The 20780-nt window shown below is 45.1% G+C and overlaps 1 protein-coding gene and 1 long non-coding RNA gene across 2 annotated transcripts in view; both read right to left on the bottom strand.

Annotated features, from left to right (window-relative positions):
* DOCK5 (dedicator of cytokinesis 5) overlaps positions 1–20780 on the bottom strand; it is a 200110-nt gene that overhangs the window by 59346 nt on the left and 119984 nt on the right. Inside the window, exons 19-26 of the mRNA XM_081812900.1 lie at positions 19648–19757; positions 17965–18065; positions 16086–16220; positions 10827–10938; positions 10037–10107; positions 9331–9437; positions 7209–7345; positions 2426–2521 (exon numbers count right to left, since the gene is read on the bottom strand). Coding sequence (XP_081669026.1) covers positions 2426–2521; positions 7209–7345; positions 9331–9437; positions 10037–10107; positions 10827–10938; positions 16086–16220; positions 17965–18065; positions 19648–19757 — 869 coding nt within the window. The remainder of the gene's footprint in view (positions 1–2425; positions 2522–7208; positions 7346–9330; positions 9438–10036; positions 10108–10826; positions 10939–16085; positions 16221–17964; positions 18066–19647; positions 19758–20780) is intronic.
* LOC145718848 (uncharacterized) lies at positions 3147–5229 on the bottom strand. The gene is made up of 2 exons (XR_014142049.1): positions 4363–5229; positions 3147–4145 (listed from the first exon to the last, which is right to left on the bottom strand). It is a non-coding gene; the product is annotated as an uncharacterized LOC145718848 (long non-coding RNA).

The raw sequence follows: 20780 nt of genomic DNA, 5'->3' as shown, positions 1-20780 counted from the left end.
CAAACACACTGAGCCAAGATTCTTGAGTTGGCTTAAACAAGTAAGATAATGAATGATTTCACTACTAAAAGAAGCTGAAGAGGTACATTTAAATTAAGATGTTAAGTATTACCTGAAAACCAAGCTATCATTTCCTAAACAACACAGTTCTCAACCTGCCTTTCTTTATATGTTCTTTAAACACATGGCAGCAATGGGTTGACAATAACAATGAAGGGTATGTCCAGGTCTACACCTTTAGTATGAGATCTGAATCCTTTCATGTTTTGGATCACCTGGAGTCTTAACCTAGTGGGTACCTCTCTACATTCCTATTTGGATCAGCTCTGTCACCAGATGTGACTCTTATACGAGGGACATCTTGAGATTTCTGCCCTGGCCTTTGCCTCTGCCTGAAAGGCCCCTCCCCACACCTCCACACTACCCCCTCTACCTTCTCCAAGTCTTTGTCCAAATTTTCCCTTCTCATGAAAATCATTCTTAATCAACTCATTTAAATTTGTAACTCTCCCACCTTGACTGCCCTCATCCTGCTCATTTTTTTTTCTTCATGGCACGTATCTTATTTTTTGTTATTGGTATTGCTAGAATATAAACTTCGCTAAGGTAGTGATTTTTGTCTGTTTTGTTCCCTAATCTCCCTCCAGTGTCTAGAATTAGTTCCTGGCTTAGAGTAGTTTCTTAACACCTATTGGTTGAATAAATAAATGGCTATTATTGACTCACCATTTGGGATGGTTCTTTGCCTTCTGTCCTCTAAATAAGATCAAATCATAGCTTTTACCAGCATGAGTAAAAGATGCTTCATTTTAATGATGATACAATATGGTCTTCCAACAGTTACCTCTGGTTGCAAAGGTACTTTTTCTTTGACATCTAATTGAGGCCCAGGAGGTGGAGAGGAAGAGGCCAGGGCAACCAGATGTTTCTAAAAACATGCTAATCACAAGTTCTTTCAAACATGTGTTTTTCTTTGAACCAAAAGGGCTGGACGGTACCACAGGGCACCAATCTACAAGCACGCTACACAGCAGTGGAAGTGCAACGCGGGGGAAGATGGAACTGAGCAGAATTCCTCTCCTTGTGACTACAGTGCATAGTTGGAAAGCATAACCTGGTAAGCTGCCCAGGGTCTGGGTGGCCGCCATGCATGGCCTCGGCAGCAGGCTGGCTGCCTGGGACCCAGACCCCAATTCAACGCCCTGGTGGTCTTGCAACCTCAGGCAGGTTTCGTAGCCTCTCTCTGCAAGTTTCCTGATTTGAAAAATGCAGCTAAAGAACGAACTACCTCCTGAGATCTGTGGGAGGCTTCCGTGAAATGTAAAGTGCTGGGACGCCTGGGGGACTCAGTCAGTTAAGCATCTGCCCTCGGCTCAGGTCATGATCCCAGGGTCCTGCTCAGCAGGGAGCCTGCTTCTCCCTCTCCCCAACTTGTGCTCTCTCTCAAATAAAATCTTAAAAAAAATAAAAAGAAATGTAAAGTGCTTAAAATAATTTCTGACAGGTTAAAAAAAAAAACAACCCAAACCAGCTAATGACTACTAGTTTTATCATCACTACAGCTAGGAGTACTAACACTGTTCCTATTATCATTCTAACAAGGGTAGATCCAGAGGAGCACGTGAGAATTAGAACGCAATTACTACTTGAGATAACAGAGGAAGGACTGAATGCAGCCACCACAACCCTTCATCTTCTGCTCACAAAAGCTCATGTTGTCCTTAAATGAAATATTCAACAAAGGGCGCCTGGGTGGCTCAGTCGTTAAGCATCTGCCTTCGGCTCAGGTCATGATCCCAGGGTCCTGGGATGGAGCTCCACGTCGGGCTCCCTGCTCAGCGGGGAGCCTGCTTCTCCCTCTCCCACTCCCCCTGCTTGTGTTCCCTCTCTCGCTGTGTCTCTCTCTGTCAAATAAATAAGTAAAATCTTTAAAAAAAAAAAAAAAAAGAAACAGTCAACAAATATTAAAAGAGTATGAGATCAAATGGGTACTGAGTTTGCCTACCTGGGGAGCCCACACGTCTCAGTCTCTGCTGTAACGTATTACAACAGGCTTGTCTAATGTTCAGAACGGATCTGTACACTTACAGGGTCCCCAAAAACTCTCCCCCCTTAACCTCTCCCACCACCCTGTTGGAGCATTTTCCCTCGAGAGAAAATCAGTGTTGGAATCAAGATCCGTGGGCAGTTGGAATCAAGATCCGCGGGCGGTTAGAACCAAGGTCACTCAGGAGGGCTGGAAAGTTCTAGAGCCTGCTCATTGCCCCTGGCAGCTGTGATGCACAGCATGCAGGCAGACGGTGAACTGGGATGAGTGGGGCCTGTGGGAATCTGGTCCCAAGACGCTGGTCCAGAGGACTCCCAATGGGCGGGTGAGACACTGAGAAGCCGCAGTGGCCGCGTGGTCCCCTGACGTGATACTCACAATATGGGGAGATTGTCGGCTCATCCCAATCACGGTCCGGTTAATCCTTCTCAGCAGCCGTTCCATTATCAGCTGGATGTGCATCGCCGTGGGGCCCTGTGGAGGAAACACAGGAATTGACCCCACTTCTTCTGACTCAGCTTCACTTTTCCTCAACAAACCTTTGACGGGTGAGTTTTCTCTTTAGGTCTCATTCTGGCTCTTCCCTGCAAACCAATCTCTTGTCCAAAAAGGGGAAAAGAAGTTCACAGATGAACACATACTGTTACTTGGGAATCGGTTGAAAATGATTAGGTATCCCATGTAAAAGCTGAGTGTGGGGATGCAGGGGAGAACACCTCCCTAGTAACCCAGACCCTTCGCGCTCACTGCAGGGTCACTGTGACCACCAACTCAATGTAGTTCTGGGGGGACACCCCTGGCATGAGAAGTCAGTCCTGATGCTGAGTACATGGTGTGGCCCAGGAGAACTAGGCACGTGCACGGGAATGAAAAGGTAAAAATTCAACATTCTTGCCACCTTCTGTGTAGGAAGAAAAAAAAACCCAAGAAATTCAAGTCAAGGAGGTTGGTATTGACTGAATGTATGTGTTCAAAAGTCATATGCTGGGGGCATCTGACTGGCTCGATCGGTAGAGCATGTGGCTCTTGATCTTGGGGTTGTCTGAGCCACACACGGGGCACAGAGATTACTTAAAAAAATTCTTTTTTTAGCTAAAAAAAGTTCTGGAAACCCCACAAAAGTCATATGCTGGTGCTTTAACTTCTCGTGTGATGGTAGAGATGGATTTTGGGGAGGCAATTAGGTCATGAAGGCAGGGCCCTGGTCTTATAGGGTTAATGTCCTTATAAGGAGACACCAGAGAGCTGGCCTTTTCTCTCGCCACACATATACTGAGGAAAAGCCACGTGAGGACAGAGAGCCAGCAACCATCGTCAGGCCAGGAGGGGGCCCCTCCCCAGGAACTGGACCACACAGGCACCCTGACTTTGGACTTCCAGCCGCCAGAACCACAGGAAATAAATATCCGTTGTTTAAGCTGCCCAGTCTAGGGTGTTTTGTTTTGGCAGCCTGAGAAGACTAACACAAGAATTTAATATTTTGACTTTGTCATGTGTCACTCTGAGCAATTATTTAACTTTGTTGAGCCTCTGTATTCATAGCTGGGATACAAAAGTTTCCCTTACAGGAATTAGCTGAGCTGGTGTACACAACAAACAGTGCCTCACAAATACGTAATTTTTTTTAAGATTTTATTTATTTATTTGAAAGAGAAAGGTAGAGCACAGAGGGAGATGGAGAGGGAGAAGCAGACTCCCCGCTGAGCAGGGAGCCCAATGAGGGGCTTGATCCCAGGATCCCGGGATCATGACCTGAGCCAAAGGCAGACGCCTAACGACTGAGCCACCCAGGGGCCCCACAAATACGTATTCTTTATTTTTCCTTCTCTCCTTCTTGTGATTTGATGTTATACTCATTCAGCTCCAAGTTAGCAATACACAACCTTGTCTTTCAAAGCTTTTATCCATTCTTGCTTCATGATAGATATTTTGAAACTCCTGGTTAATGCTTCAAGATAACTAAATCACTACTATATATAGTTTTATTAAAATATCAAGTATTGTTAGCTTCCCTTTCGTGCCTCCCTTCTTTCCTTCTTTGTTTTTATTATATATTCACCTGCTTCCCATTTCTTTGAGGGAATGTGATCCATAAAACCTGCCTCTCTTTTTTTTTATTTTTTTTAAAGATTTTATTTATTTATTTGAGAGAGAGAATGAGAGACAGAGAGCATGAGAGGGAGGAGGGTCAGAGGGAGAAGCAGACTCCCTGCTGAGCAGGGAGCCCGATGCGGGACTCGATCCCGGAACTCCAGGATCATGACCTGAGCCGAAGGCAGTCGCTTAACCAACTGAGCCACCCAGGCGCCCAAAACCTGCCTCTCTGTTGAGGCATTTTACCCTCTATTATGTAACAAGACCACACCCCAGACCTGGCTAGGTATGTGAGTCCTGTGCTGGCCCCGCGTGGAGGTAGGAGAAGGAATCAGGCATTCTCTGAGCCCTTCAGAGATTCACCTCCAGCAGGAGAGCTGGGGCTTGAAGATAAATAAGCAAAACACAGGATCCTCCTAGAAGGTCAGCTCCATGAAGGCAGGCTGCTTGCTTCTCTTGTTCACTGCTGCACTCTTAGACCTATCACAGTGCCCAGAGCGAGGGAGCTGTTTAAGACCTGTCTGCGAACTGAATCATAACTCAGGATACAAAACGATAAGGACCTTAAGCAGGATGTAAGGAGAGCACAAAGGGAGTAGCAGACTGGGGGACTTAGGGCAGGACTACACCAGGAGCGACCCCATGGAGGTGCTTACTGCAGGTGGACTTTGAAGAATTTGGACAGTGTGCAGATACAGCTTTGGGAAAAGAGGAAGCCTGGATTATTAAAACAAAGGCATAGGAATCATGTCAGTAATTAGAGCCTGGAATTAACTGAGGAGATGAGGGGATAGGGGAAGACATACAGGGCTGGTTTGAACATTTAAGAATGCTTATGGTGGGGGATAAAACTGTATCATTATCAATACCAAGAAATTATCAGATTTGCTACTTTAACAGAAGCTCCAAGATCAATAATCTTGAATGCTTCTGCTCATTACAGGGAACCTTATCAGGAAGACAAAAAAAAAAATTTATTCAACACAATTAAATCTTTCAGCGTAAGACGTAAATACATTCAAGTCATTTCCAAAGAGTCCTTCTGTGTGGTAAGAAGGCAGGCAAAGATATATTAAAATTTTTATATTAAATATAAATCTTCACATTTAATTTTTTATTTATAATATAAACAGATATAAATATATTTATATCATAAATATATGAATATATTTACATTAAATATAAATTTTATGTTAAATTTATATTAAACATAAACATAATTGTATAATTATATATTTATATACATTTATATATTTTATATGTAATTTGTTTATATATTTATATTATATATTATTTATATGTAAATATATTTAATAATGTCTAATTATATATTTATAAGTAATATAATTTTATATTAAATTTATATAAATATAAATATTTTTATAATTTATGTGTTACAACATAACATATATATATAATACATATTATTTTTATAATATATAATAATACATATTTAAATGTAAATATAAATTTATTATAACAAATTTATATTAAAAAAAGATATATTAAAAACAAAACATGGGGTGCCTGGGTGGCTCAGTCGGTTAAGTGACTACTTTTCCCTCTCCCTCTGCCCCTCCCCACCGGACTCGTGCTCTAATAAATAAATAAAATCTTTACAAAAACAAAACAAAACACTATCAGATGTGGAAGAGATCTAAGAGGCCATCTAGAACAATTCCTACATGTTATGGAATGGGAAACTGAGGCACCTGCAGATTTGTCTAAGGATACAGAGCTATACATGCGAATACCGGCATTAGAAAACAAACAGCGTGATTCCCATGTTTCAGATTAGCTTTGGATCATATACATAAACACTTCTAGAACACACTGGAGCCCTGCCTAAACCAAAGTCCCTGGCACACTGTTGCCAACCATAGCTTGAAGCTTCATTTTAGTATTTGGATTACCGAGTCATAAGAGTTACTTCTTAAAAATATTCTTATCATTATGAGCTGATTGGTCAAATTTATTTATTTGTTGTAAAATCCTTGGTTAGGAATCAAATCCCCAATCATAAAATTCCTCAGGGAAATTTATTATATTTTATGTGGTTTCTAGAAACACATTTAAGGAAAAAAAAAAAGAAGGGGAACATGACCTATAATTAATAAATATCCAATAAATAATACAAATTGTAAGGTGGGCTGCAGGGGCTTGGGTAGAAAAGCCAATGGCGTTCTCCGGCACCTCCATGGCTGAGGCGTGAATTAGCAGAAATGCAGACATGCCCGTGTGAAGATGAGCAGATGAGACCAAACGGGTGGACCGGGAAAGGTGAGCTAAGAATTTAGCTATGGGAAATTGACAGTGTTTTCAGCTCCTTTAGCAGAACTGAATCTAAAGATATTGGTAAGGGAACAGGCGTAGGCAAAGCCAAGAGTGTTTTCCCTGCTCTGTGGGAACACTGATGCTAGGTAGCCCTTGTGGGGGGGTGGTAAGTACGGTTTGTGCTCAAGTGGACACATTCTGCCAACTTGTCCAGCCTCCTGAGAGGCGGCCCTGCCTAGGCCATGGGCTGTGCTATCTCTAGAGCAAAGTAAATCCAGGCAGATGCAGCCCCAGGGTTTCAGGGAGGATGGGTGCCCAGGTCAGAGAGAAGATGCGAGATAAGAGACACATCATTTCCACTAGGCTCCAAAAGGAACGATTGGTGTCAGAAAGAGTATAAAAATGAGAGCATCTCAGAAGCCCGGGCACATCTACAACAGTCCTATCAGTACCAGAGGTAAAAGAGGGCCGAAGTTTCTGCATAAAAAATCTGAACAGGGCTCTGATTCTTCAAAGTCCCCTCAGGGATCTCAGTGGTGGACAAGCGGGGCAAACCAGCCCACAGCAGGCACCCCAGGAAGCGGACCTCTCCTGGACCTAGATTTGCAGTGCAGGCTCTGGCAAGAAGAAGCCCCTCCGATCACCTCAAAACCAGCCCAGCCTGCCCCAATACCCAGATTCTAAATGGCCTGGGCCAAGCCCTGAGCCGAGGAAGGCCCCGAAGTCATTCTTGCCCGAGGCAGAGGGACCCGTGTGTGCTGTGGTCTGCATCGGGGGTGATGACTCAACTCACCACATCCTTCCTGTCCAGCACTTCCAGGATGTTGCTCAGGAGCTGCGAGCTGGCCTCATGGTCGGGCTTGCTGGAGTTGTCATCTAACTGGCCGCTGAGCTGGTCTATCAGCAGCGGCAGCAGCACCTCTCTGCACTCTGGGGAAGAAGGTGCACCCCGCTCAGCAGCTGCAGCAGCCTCCCCTGAGGTGCCCCACTTCTGCCTGCAACTCTCCCTCTGCCCGATACCACAGCTGACCTCTGAGCTCCACCCAGCAGGAGCACAGCATCCTAGGCATGGGACTTCAGGCCTGTGGCTTGATTTTAAAAGCTAAGAAAAGTACGCCGATCACAGGCCCATAAACAAAAAGGTGTAGAGTATTCAACGATGTCTTTAGCTTTTAAAAAAAAATGCCAACTTGGGGCACCTGGGTGGCTCAGTCGTTAAGCGTCTGCCTTCGGCTCAGGTCATGGTTCCAGGGTCCTGGGATCGAGTCCCGCATCGGGCTTCCTGCTCAGCGGGAAGCCTGCTTCCCTTCTCCCACTCCCCCTGCTTGTGTTCCCTCTCTCGCTCTCTCTTTCTATCAAATAAATAAATAAAATCTTTAAAAAAAAAAATGCCAACTTGACAGCTGAAGGCTAAGTCCTACGAAAGGAATAAATTAAGCAAGTCACACTTCTCAAAAAATATTGGAAAGTTTCCACCCGATGGAGAGAATTTACTCTAAAATTTGTATAAATACTAAGTGAGCTTTCCTAGGACATTTCAATGTGTTTCAAGGACATTCTGATCATGTTTTTGCAGGCAAATGGGCTTCACAACATAAGGGGTTATCTCTCTATGATGTCTTCCTTCTGGGATCCTCGCTATCAGAAGACATTATTACGATGAGGCCAGATGTTCTGGACGCTAAAGGAAATGACTGTTAACAGTGAGAATACTTCCTCTAATTGGAACACATAGTGAATGCTTGCTCTGGTGCTCAAACACCCCATTTTATCATCTCATGTATCCTTTCCGCATGCTTAGAGGCAGAGATATCATAGCATACTAAGATGTCTAGTAATATTATGTTTTCTACTTAAGAGCATTCACTAGCTTTATGCACACCCCCAACTGTGCCCTTGTAACAGATGGAATTTCTAAGCAAAAATTCACAGGGTCAGAAAATATCAGAGCCAAAAGAAGCTACTGATGTGATCTAGTTCAAATCCTTCCCTCCATGGAAATGGAGGCTAAGACTTACAAAAGGTTCCTCGTGCGTCCCAAGTTACATAACCAGCCAGGGGCAAGGCCAGGAGGCCTGCCACCAACAACCCACTCACCTTTCCCTATTTCTGAGGAGTCTTATTGGTCCTCGGACCCTCCAGGCAATACATGCAACATGGGGTCACCCTCTGGGAGCCCCTGACCTAGTGGTAGCTCCAAAAGAAATTCCCAGAGCAGCCCCTCTCTAGCAAGCCTTGGGTTTATTGGAGAAAGACCAGATATTGGACCTCTTCCCCATATCAGCTTTGGGACAAGAGCACAGTGATTTAGACTCAGTGGCTGTATGCTTGTCTCTAGTTACAAAATGAAGAGCATTTCATCCGTGTACGATTTTTCTCTCCTCCATGCCCTCTGGCTCCCCCACGAAGCCCTCCCCCACCAAAACCTGTGACTTCCAGCGTTTGCCAATTTCTGTGGTGTAAATACGACCACTGTGGCCCATTTTCAGCTCCTCACGTGACATGACCGAGCATGGAAATTAAGAAGAGATACACACAATCCGCCCTCCTGAGCCAGGACAGGGTGGGGGGCCAGCACACCCCTACACGGCAGCCCCCTGGCTTTTGTTATGCAACAAGTACATGTCGAAGAAGACACATTTGTTGAAAAGAACCATCTTTCCTGCTTGCCTGCTACTTTCTGGGGTGTCCCATTTTGAGGACAAAGTTCTCTTAATTAATGAAAGACTGGACTGTTCTCATTAAAAAAAAATGCATGATTTTATTCTCTTAGATCCTCTTGGGAATACTAAACTGACTCTGCGCCTTAAAACTGGTTTCTCAGGAGGTCCTTAAGTCCCAACCAACTACTGGCAAATGTCAATTAGCAGCGAGACTGGAATTTCGGGGCGCGGTACTTTTAGGTGGGGACATACCGGACTGCCAGAAAAGATTGCTCTCCACTATCTTGGTCATGCAGTTCAGTTTCTGGCGAACTAACTGGTTGTCAGGGATGCTTTGAATGAACTTGCAGAAGAGCACGCTGCAAGAGAGATCCCAGAGGTTAGTATTTTCCTTCTGTCACACTGAAGGTATCATTCCACGGCTCTCCTCGACTCTGAGATCCGGGCGTGGAGAGTTTTCCCTGGAAATCTCTCCCAGCGCCCTGCGAGTCTGCCCCTCGGAGGTAAAGCCGAGACTGTTGCACGCGCGCTACCGTGCTCAGCCTCAGAGCCACCTCTGTTTAAACGCCCAAGCACGGTCACGCCCACCTGGGCTCTGTGGACCTGCCTGAACACTCCTCTTCTGCACAACCGCTTCCTGGCTAACTCCGCCCCGGTGTCGCTCACCATCTGACTTTGCATTGCTGGGTGCTTAGGGATAGGGCTGGAAGCGTATTATTATGTACTTTCTCCTGGAGTTAATTTCACGTCTGCGTGCCTTGATTCCCCAGAGAAAAGCGCAAACCTCTCTCAGGGGCAGGCTTTGTGTCTTCTTTTACATTTTCCACAAAAACTGAGCACCAGAAGGGGTTCAGTTAATACATGTTAGAGGAATAACAGAATGTGCAGCAGCCCAGGCCCCAGCCAAGCAGGGGAGCTGCTTCTTTGTTAAAGTCAGCGAACGTGCTCTGCTATTTACCTGAGCTCCACGGGATCAAACACAAGTTTGACGTCGTTAATGATGCTAGGAAGGTACTTCAGAGCTGCCCCCTGTAAGAAAAATACCAAAAGGCAAATTCAGTTGCCAAGCAGGACAAATGCAGAATGTATTACTTAATCCCAGGAAGAAAAGGCTTGCATCTACATAGGGAACTGCACACAGATGCTCTCGCAGTAGAGAGGAGAGCTAAATGTTGCTAACGGTGATAGCCTAAAAGCTTTTTCCTAAGAGGTCAGATGGCACTGCCTTTTCTTTTTCTTCATTATCAACAGGTACTGTTGGTTTGGAATTCATTTTCCTATCTAAGGAGGTAGTTAAGATCCTGACATCTCCCTCACAAGGTGGCCATAAAGAACAAAGAATAAATAATGATGTTCAGATCTGAATCCTCAGCGATGGCGTATTTTACATGAAAAAATTACTAATGATGAACACGATGGTGACTTTGGGCTTCTGGGAAGAATGGGGGAACTCAGAATAAAAACCTGTTGCCTGTAACATTGCGATTAATTGGCTGAATTCACACGGGCCACAGAAGCCTTTGGTGGGATGTCTAAAAGGATAGTTTGTCTGTGGCAAACTGCCATTTGAGAATACAAATGGACATAAAAGTTAAAACACAGGTTTCTCCTTTTACTTTTTGTAAGTCATACTAAAATTCACAGGCTTTCCGCGAATGATGATTCACTTTTCTTCTCTCCTACTGTGTCCAGTTCTATGTCGTCACAGAACCTCAAAAAAGAGGCACCCAGGCTGATACCATGCTGACCTTGATCTTGACAGCTTCCTCCAGGGGCCTGTCCATTAGCATATTGAAAGCAAGAAATAACTGGCGAATTGAATTATTAAATTCATCTCCATCTTCGCTTTGGCCATAAAATCTTAATAGGAGAAAGAGAAAAGCAGTCAGGTTTTCCATCTTTAACGACTGATTTTTTTTTCTTTAAGATTTTATTTATTCATTTGACAGAGAGAGACACAGCGAGAGAGGGAACACAAGCAGGGGGAGTGGGAGAGGGAGAAGCAGGCTCCCCGCTGAGCAGGGAGCCCGATGCGGGGCTCGATCCCAGGACCCTGGGATCACGACCTGAGCCAAAGGCAGACGCTTAATGACTGAGCCACTCAGGTGCCCCAGGGTTCCCATCTTTAAAAAGAGATTTTTGAAAAGATCTGTTTCCTAAGCAATGCTGTAGGCCCATGCCTCCCTGGTCACCACTTGAGACTGTGCAAAGGGAAGATCAGAGGGTGCTCCAAGATGGTTTTGGGGAGACGCCCAGTAGGCTGACAAGATATTACCACCTGGACAAGAGCAGGTAGGAATTTGTACGTCAAGTCCTACCACAGAGCTCTCCATTTGGTCCGCTATGGTCAGCCAGTCGGGAAGGACTCCTTTGAAGCTCTATGAAGCTGTCCGTCCTAGCGGTGTATGGGCATTTCCAGCAGAGGGGGGAACAGCAGGAAGCTGCTCTGCCTGAAGGAGCAGATGATCCCTGTGCGCATGCCCACCTTCCTCAGCTCATTAGCAGAATGCCCGATATGCCGGGGACTCCCCCAGCTTGCTTTCCCGACCCACACTCTTGCCACAGCCTACCCTCCAGCATCACTCCTGCCCTCCACCCTCGTTCTCCTCTTGTACTCTTTCCATTTCAACTCCTCAAGCCCTGATCATTTGAGCTGAGGTTTCAGACAACGGGTACAGAAGCTCCTCAAACCAGCAACCTTTTGAACCCAACCCAGTCTGCAAGTCCAGGAAAGCCAATCTCTACACTGAAATGGCCAGCTAGGTGCTGACCTGCTCTACAATCGGGCCTTGCGGCACACAGGAACACCTCGCCTTCACTGATTCGTGCTGGTTTTGATTAAGGCACTCTGCTTGTCTTCAGGATTTGTCCATCTGCTGAAAAGTTGGTTCTTTCTCATAAGTCGAAATCAGAGGTCTTTGGCCCATTTCTCAGAAACATGAAAGTCCCAAATTGTAGTCCAAGTGCATTTACACTGGGTGGCAATATTACCACCAACTGGTCAAGAGTAGGGATCATTTGGAATCAGGATTTTGTACACACACACACACACACACACACGTGCACACATATTTAAGTTCGTCTACATTCACCTACACCTTATAAGGGACTCGTGGAATGCCAACTCCCCTGAGAAAAGTATTCAGTCAGAGGGTTATTGGTCATTCTCAATTCATCCATTTAGCAGAACGAAAAAACAACTTTACTGGCAACTTAGTCCACAAAGTACCTCAAAATTAACATACGCAGAGCAGAAGCCCCCTGATTCTCCTGCTCCTCTTTAGTATTCCAAGTCTCGGCAAATTAGCACCCAAAACCTGGAAGTTATCAGGATTCTTCCCTTCCTCTCATCCTCCCATGGAATCTAACAGCAAGCCACCTTGCATTCTTCATCTATTGGAGACGGAGCCACTGTATCTCACACTTGAACTGCAACAACCCATTGTGTGCTCACCCAGGGTTTGCTCTTCACCTCTGATGATCCACTTTCCACTTAAGAGATGAGATGATCATTGGAAATGTAAGCCAGATGTTACCGCTTCTCTAACTGAAACCCTTAAACGGCTTCCCAGTCCACTGGGTAAAATCCAAACTCCTTACTATGGCCTGCCAAGTCCTACCTCGTTTGTCATTCGCCTGCCACTCCCCACTCCCCCGCTCTCACTGCCCACGCTCCGGCAGCACTGGCTTCTCCTGATTTCTCACACAGGCCCTACAGAGCCTCGTGCACGCGGGCACTCCTCCTCCCTGAGACCTGCACAGGTGGCCTCCTCCTGTTTGGTCTCAACTCAAACGCCAACTCCTGGAGATGCCTTCTCCCTCCCTGGTCATTATCCTCCCAAGGCCTCCCCGGCCAGCCCTGACCTATCCGAAATAATCTTAAGGTTTCTTTCTTCACTATTCGCCTCCCTGGCTTCAACCCAACCCACAAGCACCATCAGAGCTGGAGCCTCGTTTCGTCTGCTACTAGACCCCCAGGACCCAGACCAATACGGCATCCTCGGTGCCAGGCATTTAAAAAGAGCGGACTAGGGGCGCCTGGGGGCTTAGTCGGTGAAGTGTCCAACTTCTGATGTTGGCTCAGGTCGTGATCTCAGGGTCCTGGCCTGGAGCCCCGCATTGGACTCCACACTCAGTGGGGTGTCTGCTTCTCTCCCTCTCACTCTCCCTCTGCCCCTCCCCCCACTCGTGCATGCTCTCTCTCGAAAATCAATCAATCTTTAAGAAAAAGGGGGGGGTGGGGGACACTAATACAAGACTGAGGCGGAGTTCTCAATGCCCTACCACGGGCAATTTACAATTTTAATTCTCCCTAGGTGTCTCCTGAATGGAGGTCAACTCCAGCCAGGAAATGAGCTCAGAAGGAATTTAAGCTCTGAGGAGGGCAAAGGGGCAATGGAGGGGGTGTGGGGTTCTGGGCGGTGCGGGGGTGGGGGGTAGGGGTGACATTTCATTTGTAGCTCCTGGACAGGGCCAGTAAATTGATGTCTGTCTGATCTAAGCAATCAGAGAATGTAGAATTCCAGGCTTGCTTTCTCCAATCAAGCTCTTGTTTAATGAGAAACAATTGGAGGGGTGGGGATAACCATAACAGGTGCTCAGGGACCAAGTTCAACACAGCAACTCCCTTAATTAATTTCATGGGCTATTTAACCACCCGAATCTTGGCTTTTCCATTGTCCTTCCCCTAAGTGATGTTGAAAACGATGGCTCAGATGCACTGCAACATTGCGAAGGCGGACACACTAGTGAGTCATCAATGGAAAATATTTTTCAATTTCATAAATTAAGATTTCCTTTCTATGGTTTTATGAGGATTTTTATTCCTGGACATCAGGGTTTGCTATACAAATGGTTAGGTTAAGGGAAATGTTCCCTCAGTGGGACACTCCAGGCCCTAAATGAATTTGTGGAAATTTAACATAACTGCAGAACGAGGAGCTAGCTATAAAAGAAGCCTGTCTGAAGAGAGATGGACTACAGGGATTCTGTATAAACCCCGCACTGGGTAAACACTACTCGCTTCTGCTAGGCAAGGAGGAATTGTCATTCACCCAGCTGAACTTCTAAGTCATTAAATGTTTTTAAAAACTGTAAAAATGTACAAAATCACTGTGGGAACTTTAAAATGCTGAAAGAGTAAAAACCTACTTAAAACCCTCTTACCTACAGTTTTATTCCTACTAAAATTTTAGTTCCCAAACCTATATTTTTGAAATGGGATCATACAGCACTTATGTCTTACCCTTTAGTTTTATTATTTAAGAACCTATCATGGTTATCTTTGCTCATTAACATACCCTTTCTCTTTCATCTTTGTTCACACCTGCTGGGTTATATTACAGCAGATGGGGTATTACCAGACAAAGGTGGTATTTTCTTTTGCTTTTTGTGGGTTTGGGGTTTTTTTTGCTTTTTATTCATGGTGTCAGATTTCTGCCCTTAAGAAATTTATATTCCTATCAGCATTATAATGCAGGACCAATATTTGTCCAATTTCATCAAAGGATAAATATTTTTAATCTTTATCAAATGCATAGAAAAAGATAGTATGTGTGTATGACATATTGATCGTATGGCTTTTTTTAAAAAATATTAATTAATTAATTAATTAATTCATTCATTCATTCATTCAAAGAGAGTGGGGGCAAGGGCAGACAGAGAGGGAGAAAGAGAATCCCAACCAGGCTCCCCACTAAGCATGGAGCCCCATGCAGGGCTCAATGCCAGGACCCCAAGATCATGACCTGAGCCAAAATCAAGAGTTTGACACCCAACTGACCGAGCCACCCAGGCGCCCTTGAATATTTTTTAAGGAATTTAATTTATCATTTGGATTTTTCTCTTATAAATTATCTGTTTTTGTTTTCTATTATTTAAGGATGTTTATGATTCTTTGATTGATTGGTAAGAACCTTTCATTAGTAAATCTAATTAAAGGCCTTGATCTATACTGTACGTTGCAAACCTTTTTAATGTTAATTGTTTGCCTTTAATTTTATGATTTTTTTAAACATACCAACTTAAAAAACAACACAAATGCTCAAATCTAGACTTGAAACTCTCTTACTATAGTTTTACTCCTAATAACATTTTTTAGCATGCTATCTGTCCAGTTTCCAAACCTGCCTTAGCAATACATTTGAACAGTTTGGAAATCCAGCTATTACTGAAAGGTAGAGATGGCAGCGGGGTTGTGGGCATTCCCAGACAAGTTACTTCCTCGTTCTTCATCTCTGCTTTTTTTTTTTTTTTTAGGACTTATTTATTTATTTTAGGGAGAAAGAGCCGGGGTGGAGGGGGGCGGTGCTCGAGGCAGAAGGAGAGGGAGAGTGGGAATCCCAAGCAGGCTCCTCACTCAGCACAGAGCCCAATGTGGGCTGATCTCATGATCCTGAGATCACAGCCTGAGCCGAAACCAAGAGTCAGATGCTTAACCAACTGTGCCATCCAGGTGCCTTGTCTCTGTTGTTTTTGATGGAGCTGTTATTCTAGAAATTCAAGCTGGGAATTATCACAGCTGACTTAGTTTCATCAGGTAGCTAAGCATGATGTCAGCAAAGAAACACACACCCGAGGAAATATCTCTCCGATGACAACTGCCACCATTCTCCATCTACCACCACCAAGCGCTCACGATCCTAGATTTGTACACCCAACGTCATGAGGTCCCTTGCTGTGCTAAATGCAGTCTTGCCACAGGAACCTTGCTTCCTAGAGCTGTCATCACCAACCAGGGCTTTCATCAAGCTGCACACTGTAGCCACCTGCATCCCTAAGTCCTGCTGCCATTACTGCCATAGAAATTCTGCTGACTCAAAAGGACTTTGCATGGGCCTTCTCTAGGGGATTCAGAGTCTACCACCATCTTCAGCCTTGGAGTTTTGAAATTTGGCAATTCCATGACCCGACCATGATCAGAGCGCTGAACATAGAGCATGAGGATTAAGGAAAAGTCCGTGGAGAGAAAAGAGACAGCATAAACATTTTATTACAGCTACCATTACCTCAAGTAGAGTACTCTAGATTGGATGATGAATCGAAACAAGTACTTCAGGGCTTTCAAAGCAGCGAAAAGCAATTCTGTCTTGCTGGAGTCATCTGCATTAGCCACATAAAAGTTCAGTACCTTGGAGAGTTTCCTTAAAAGGGTGAGAAAGAAAAATGTCAGTGGGGCAAAGTGCTACTCTGAGGTTTGGGGTATGTTCTGTAAGAAGGGAACTTGGCATACCGGGGAAGCAGAAATCACACCTATAATTACCCCTTCTAGAATATGCCTTGAGCAGGAAAATTAACTCCTTTGCAGTTGGGTTTCCTCACTGCAGTCTAGGTTTGGAGCTTCCCTAATGCTTAGAAATAAGGGGTGGTTTCTTTACTTTAGCAGGATTTTTAAAAAGGATCAAAAATGAAAGTTGAAGGGATTCAAACCATGAAGGCATTTAAATCTCTAGTATGTTATACACACACCCTCAGACGTTCCTGTAAGGAAGGGACTGTCTGCTTAATGTACTCACCTTAAAAGAAGTCTAATTCCCTCCAGTCTGCCTAAACTCTTTGGGATCCACAGAATGGTGAGGATGGGAAGAGAAGCTCAATCAGACTTTGGCTCAATCTGATGAAAAACAACCATGGTTTCTGAGCATCCCAACAGATAACACTGGGCTGGGATGTCAGATTGCTCTCTGTGTCTTTCCAGAGTCTAGGCATTTTCTTAATCGTTTGCTAACTTACACCTCTGGGAGCACTCATAACTTGACCTTTCTTTCCGTAAATCTCTGAGTTTCCACAGTATTAAGAAATATCCACAGCACACATGTCGAAATGATAAAGTCTTGTAAAGAAACCCAGATTACTACTTCCTGGAGTGTTGCATTCGGCTCTGTGGAATGAAGATCCAGCAATAGGAGTTCCTTACTTGCAGCTACCGCCGGCTTGCGAAGTGAGGCTACTGGATGCAAAGAAACCTGTCACGAGCCTATCTGCTGCTTCCCCCAATCCAGCGGGCTTCATGTCCATCATGTTCGTTGGTGATTATGCTACATGACACCTCTTTTCTGTCACTTACATTTTAGAACACTGCTGGATCTCCCATGCACATAAAACCATGAACTTTCTTGTTTGGCTCAGAAAGGACATAAAGGAATCTATAATCTGACCTGAAAAATCAGGTCGGCAGCCAACCTGATAGATCAGCAAATCAGTTAGCATGACCTGGTCTAAGCCGTTGTCAGAAAGACCTCTGCCGATCTCAACTACATTCCTGTCACTCTTTATCACATTGCTCTGCACAGTAGCTGGAATGCAGGGGGTGGGGGCGACAGGCTACATAGTATGCCACGGTGAGGTGGGCTGAAGTTAGTTGCTTTCCTAGTCAGAGGCTCATAAACCAAAGACAGAAAGGAGACTGCACTATGGAAAAGGCAGAGACCATTCTCCCTTATATAAAAGAAAGAAAAATTAAATCATCTCATATCTTGTAAGTAATAAAGTCTACAAAGCACTTGTGGCGTAGGGCTGAGGACATGACCCTCAGTTCTACCAGACTCAGTCTTCCTGACACCCAACTCTCCTAAGATCCCAAGTATGATCTTCCGTCCTTGACTGTGTTCCCAATGCCTTCAACTCCTCATCTCTCTGTGTTCTGGATTCTTAAAGACATACAGCCTTATCTCTTCGGGAGCTTTCCAGAAGGCAGGGATTGCCTTTAATGCCTTTCCCAGGGGTGGAATACTTAGCTGGTTCGCTCTTTCCACTGGAAGCTTACAACAGGCTTCTGCACTTAGGGGCACACTTTCAGCTTATGTCCCTTGCATTTCTTAACAACCCAACCCTAAGAGTACAAACCCAACAACCCAACAGCAGGTAGTCCCCTTGAATCATACTTACACATATGCCAGAGTGGCACTGAAGTGCTTGTAGATGTAGGTTTCAAGGACAGGATTAAAATGCTGGAACTTGATGTCTCCTATCAGTGAGATAATAAATACCTGCCAAAGGTGAAAAATATAGATAGCAGCACTGTACGACCCCAGGCATTCATTCTGTCAACAAGCCGGATGTTAGCATCTTGGTGTCTTCTTTTCTTTCTCGACCATTTTTGCAGCATTCCCACTTCACTATTCCAGAGCTGAAGTAAAGTCTTGGAGTTTCTTTTATTTAACATCAACAGAGAAATTATGATGTGTCAGGCACTGGGCTAAATGCTATGGAGAATCTAGTAAGAGCCGGCCCCTGGCCTCAGGGAGCTCACTGTCTCAAAGAGAGGCCAGTGTGCAAGCACGATGAGTCAGGGAGGAAGACGGGGAGCGGCAGGAGAAAGATACAGAAGGGGTCTCCTGTGGGAAAAAGAAACTCTAACCCAAGGATGCAGCTAATGAATTATTTCGTGACCTTGTTCTCCTGAGTGCAGCATGAGTGCCCCCAATAATTGAACTTCATCAGACTTTTGCCTCTCAATTTCCCCTTCTTCTGTGAATGGCATCCTTATCAGGCTCATAATCTATGAACCACCACACCGCACCTACTGATGACAGAAGAATGCAGGAGAAGGGCCCCGGGGATGCCCGCAATAGACGCACTGCCAGTTGCTCTGTCCACAGAGCCCAGACCCGTTCTTCCTCGTGAATCTGGCCAGGTGCAATCTTAGCTGGAGCATTTCCTCTCTTTATCTTATATCCTTAATGCCCTGACCACTTCCTGAATGTATCAATTTCTCCAAGCTGGTGAAACAGCTAACATTCCTTTCCTGCAACATCCAGGTAACCCCAACAACGAGAAAACGTTCTTGGTTTGGATGTGTCAGATTCCTCCACTCACTCCACCACAATTTGTAGCCTTTCAGAGTTTTTTTTATTTTTTAAGATTTTATTTGTTTATCTGACATAGAGTGAGAGTGCACAAGCAGGGGGAGTGGGAGACGGAGAAGCAGGCTCCCCGCTGAGCAGGGAGCCTGACATGGGGCTCGATCCCAGCACCCTGGGATCATGACCTGAGCCGAAGGTAGAAACCGACTAAGCCACCCAGGTGCCCTGCCTTCCAAGATTCTAACATCATCTCTCCTTGTCTGGATCTCAGTTTTTGGAATGGGCTGTATGTTGTACCGAATGAGACTGATATTTGTTTCTGATGTGGGAATTCAGTCTCCCTTGTATGAACACACAAGCACACACAACAGAGCCACAATGACCTTTGTTAAATGTATCTCCTGGTTTATAATTAGGCAATTTTAAAGCAAGTTAAAGTGATTCCTGATTTCTAATGTGATACAATACCTTGTTTACCCTAATGAGAAAGAAAGTATATCAAAAAGTAAGATCTAAAGGTAACAGAAAAATAAAGTCTTTGAACATTAAGTCAGTTGTTTCTGACTTTAAGCTAAAGACTAAAGACTTTGAACATTAAGTCAGTTGTTTCAGTTCCATCAAATGGATGCAGATATAACCCATCCAGAAACAGAGATGTATGCAAGTGTTTATGCAGGAGGATATTCGTCGCAGTCATTTATAATAGCAAAATACTGAATACTACACCATTTTGAGAATAAACTAGTTAATGTGTTTAACTGCTTACCAGTGCATCAAACACAAGGAAGTCATAGGTTTCATTGTCTGACATTTCCATCATTATGTTAAAAAGTGCATCTAGTGTATCTTGCAAAAACTGAAGATAAAAAAAAAGAGAGAGGTTATTTCATGCTTTCAGTTCAGCTCCATACTGTAAAAATTCAGAGAAATTAGGAGACTAGGAAAGATGGCGGAGGAGTAGGGGACCCTATTTCAACTGGTCCCCGGAATTGAGCTGGATATCTACCAGACCACTCTGAGCACCCACGAAACCAGCCTGAGATGTAAGAGGATCTGGATCTCTACAAACAGAATATCGCAGGCGGTTGGTTTCGAGGTATGAAGCAGGGAGCCGTGATTCCGCGGGCAGATATCGGAGGATAAACGGCAGCGGGAGGGTGCCTGGCCGTGGGGATCCTACACCGCCGGTCAGTGACAGCCTCCCGCGCTGGGGACAGGGCACAGACTCGCAGGCCAGGCCGGTAGCGGCGGGGAAAGGACTTTAGGGCAGCCCCCAGGGCGGAAACCCAGAGCTGCGGGGTTGCATGTGTGACCTGGGGGCGACTGGCGGTTTTAGAAGCACAAAGGGTAGAGACGTGCCCCAACCTGGAGGCAGGACTGGGAGCGCTGCGGAGGGGCGCACAACCCAGGACGCTGCAGTTTATAGCAGCACGGACAGAAATGGAGACGGTGTGGTCTGGAGAGCTCACTAAAGAACAGACTGTGGTCTCTCTGCTCTGAGGCAGAGGGTTGGAAACGGTCTCTTCTGCTCTGACTCGCGGAAGAGACGCAGAAAGCCACCAGGGAAAGGTGCCAGAGAACTAAAACCCCAAAGACTGATTCCCACTGAGCCCATCCCCCGCCACAGGGGCGCAGGGCAACTCCGCCCAAACAGGGTTGCCTGAGTAACAGCACGGCAGGCCCCTCCCCCAGAAGACAGGCTGGGAAAACAAGAGGCCAGCAACCCTAAGGTCCCAAGAAAACAGGTGCATCTTGCTTGGGTTCTGGTCAATAATTTGGACTCTATACATTCCCTCAAACACCCATCAACAGAGTGACTAGGAGGAGGAGCCCCCAAAACAGAAAAGACTCAGAGATTATGACTTATGCTGCAGATTTACAAATGGATGCAGATATAAC

Source organism: Leptonychotes weddellii, chromosome 2, assembly GCF_054177405.1.
Source record: "Leptonychotes weddellii isolate Sample4059 chromosome 2, ASM5417740v2, whole genome shotgun sequence".
In the NCBI taxonomy this organism is placed as follows: Eukaryota; Metazoa; Chordata; class Mammalia; order Carnivora; family Phocidae; genus Leptonychotes; species Leptonychotes weddellii.
This window is presented reverse-complemented; position numbering and strand designations above follow the sequence as displayed.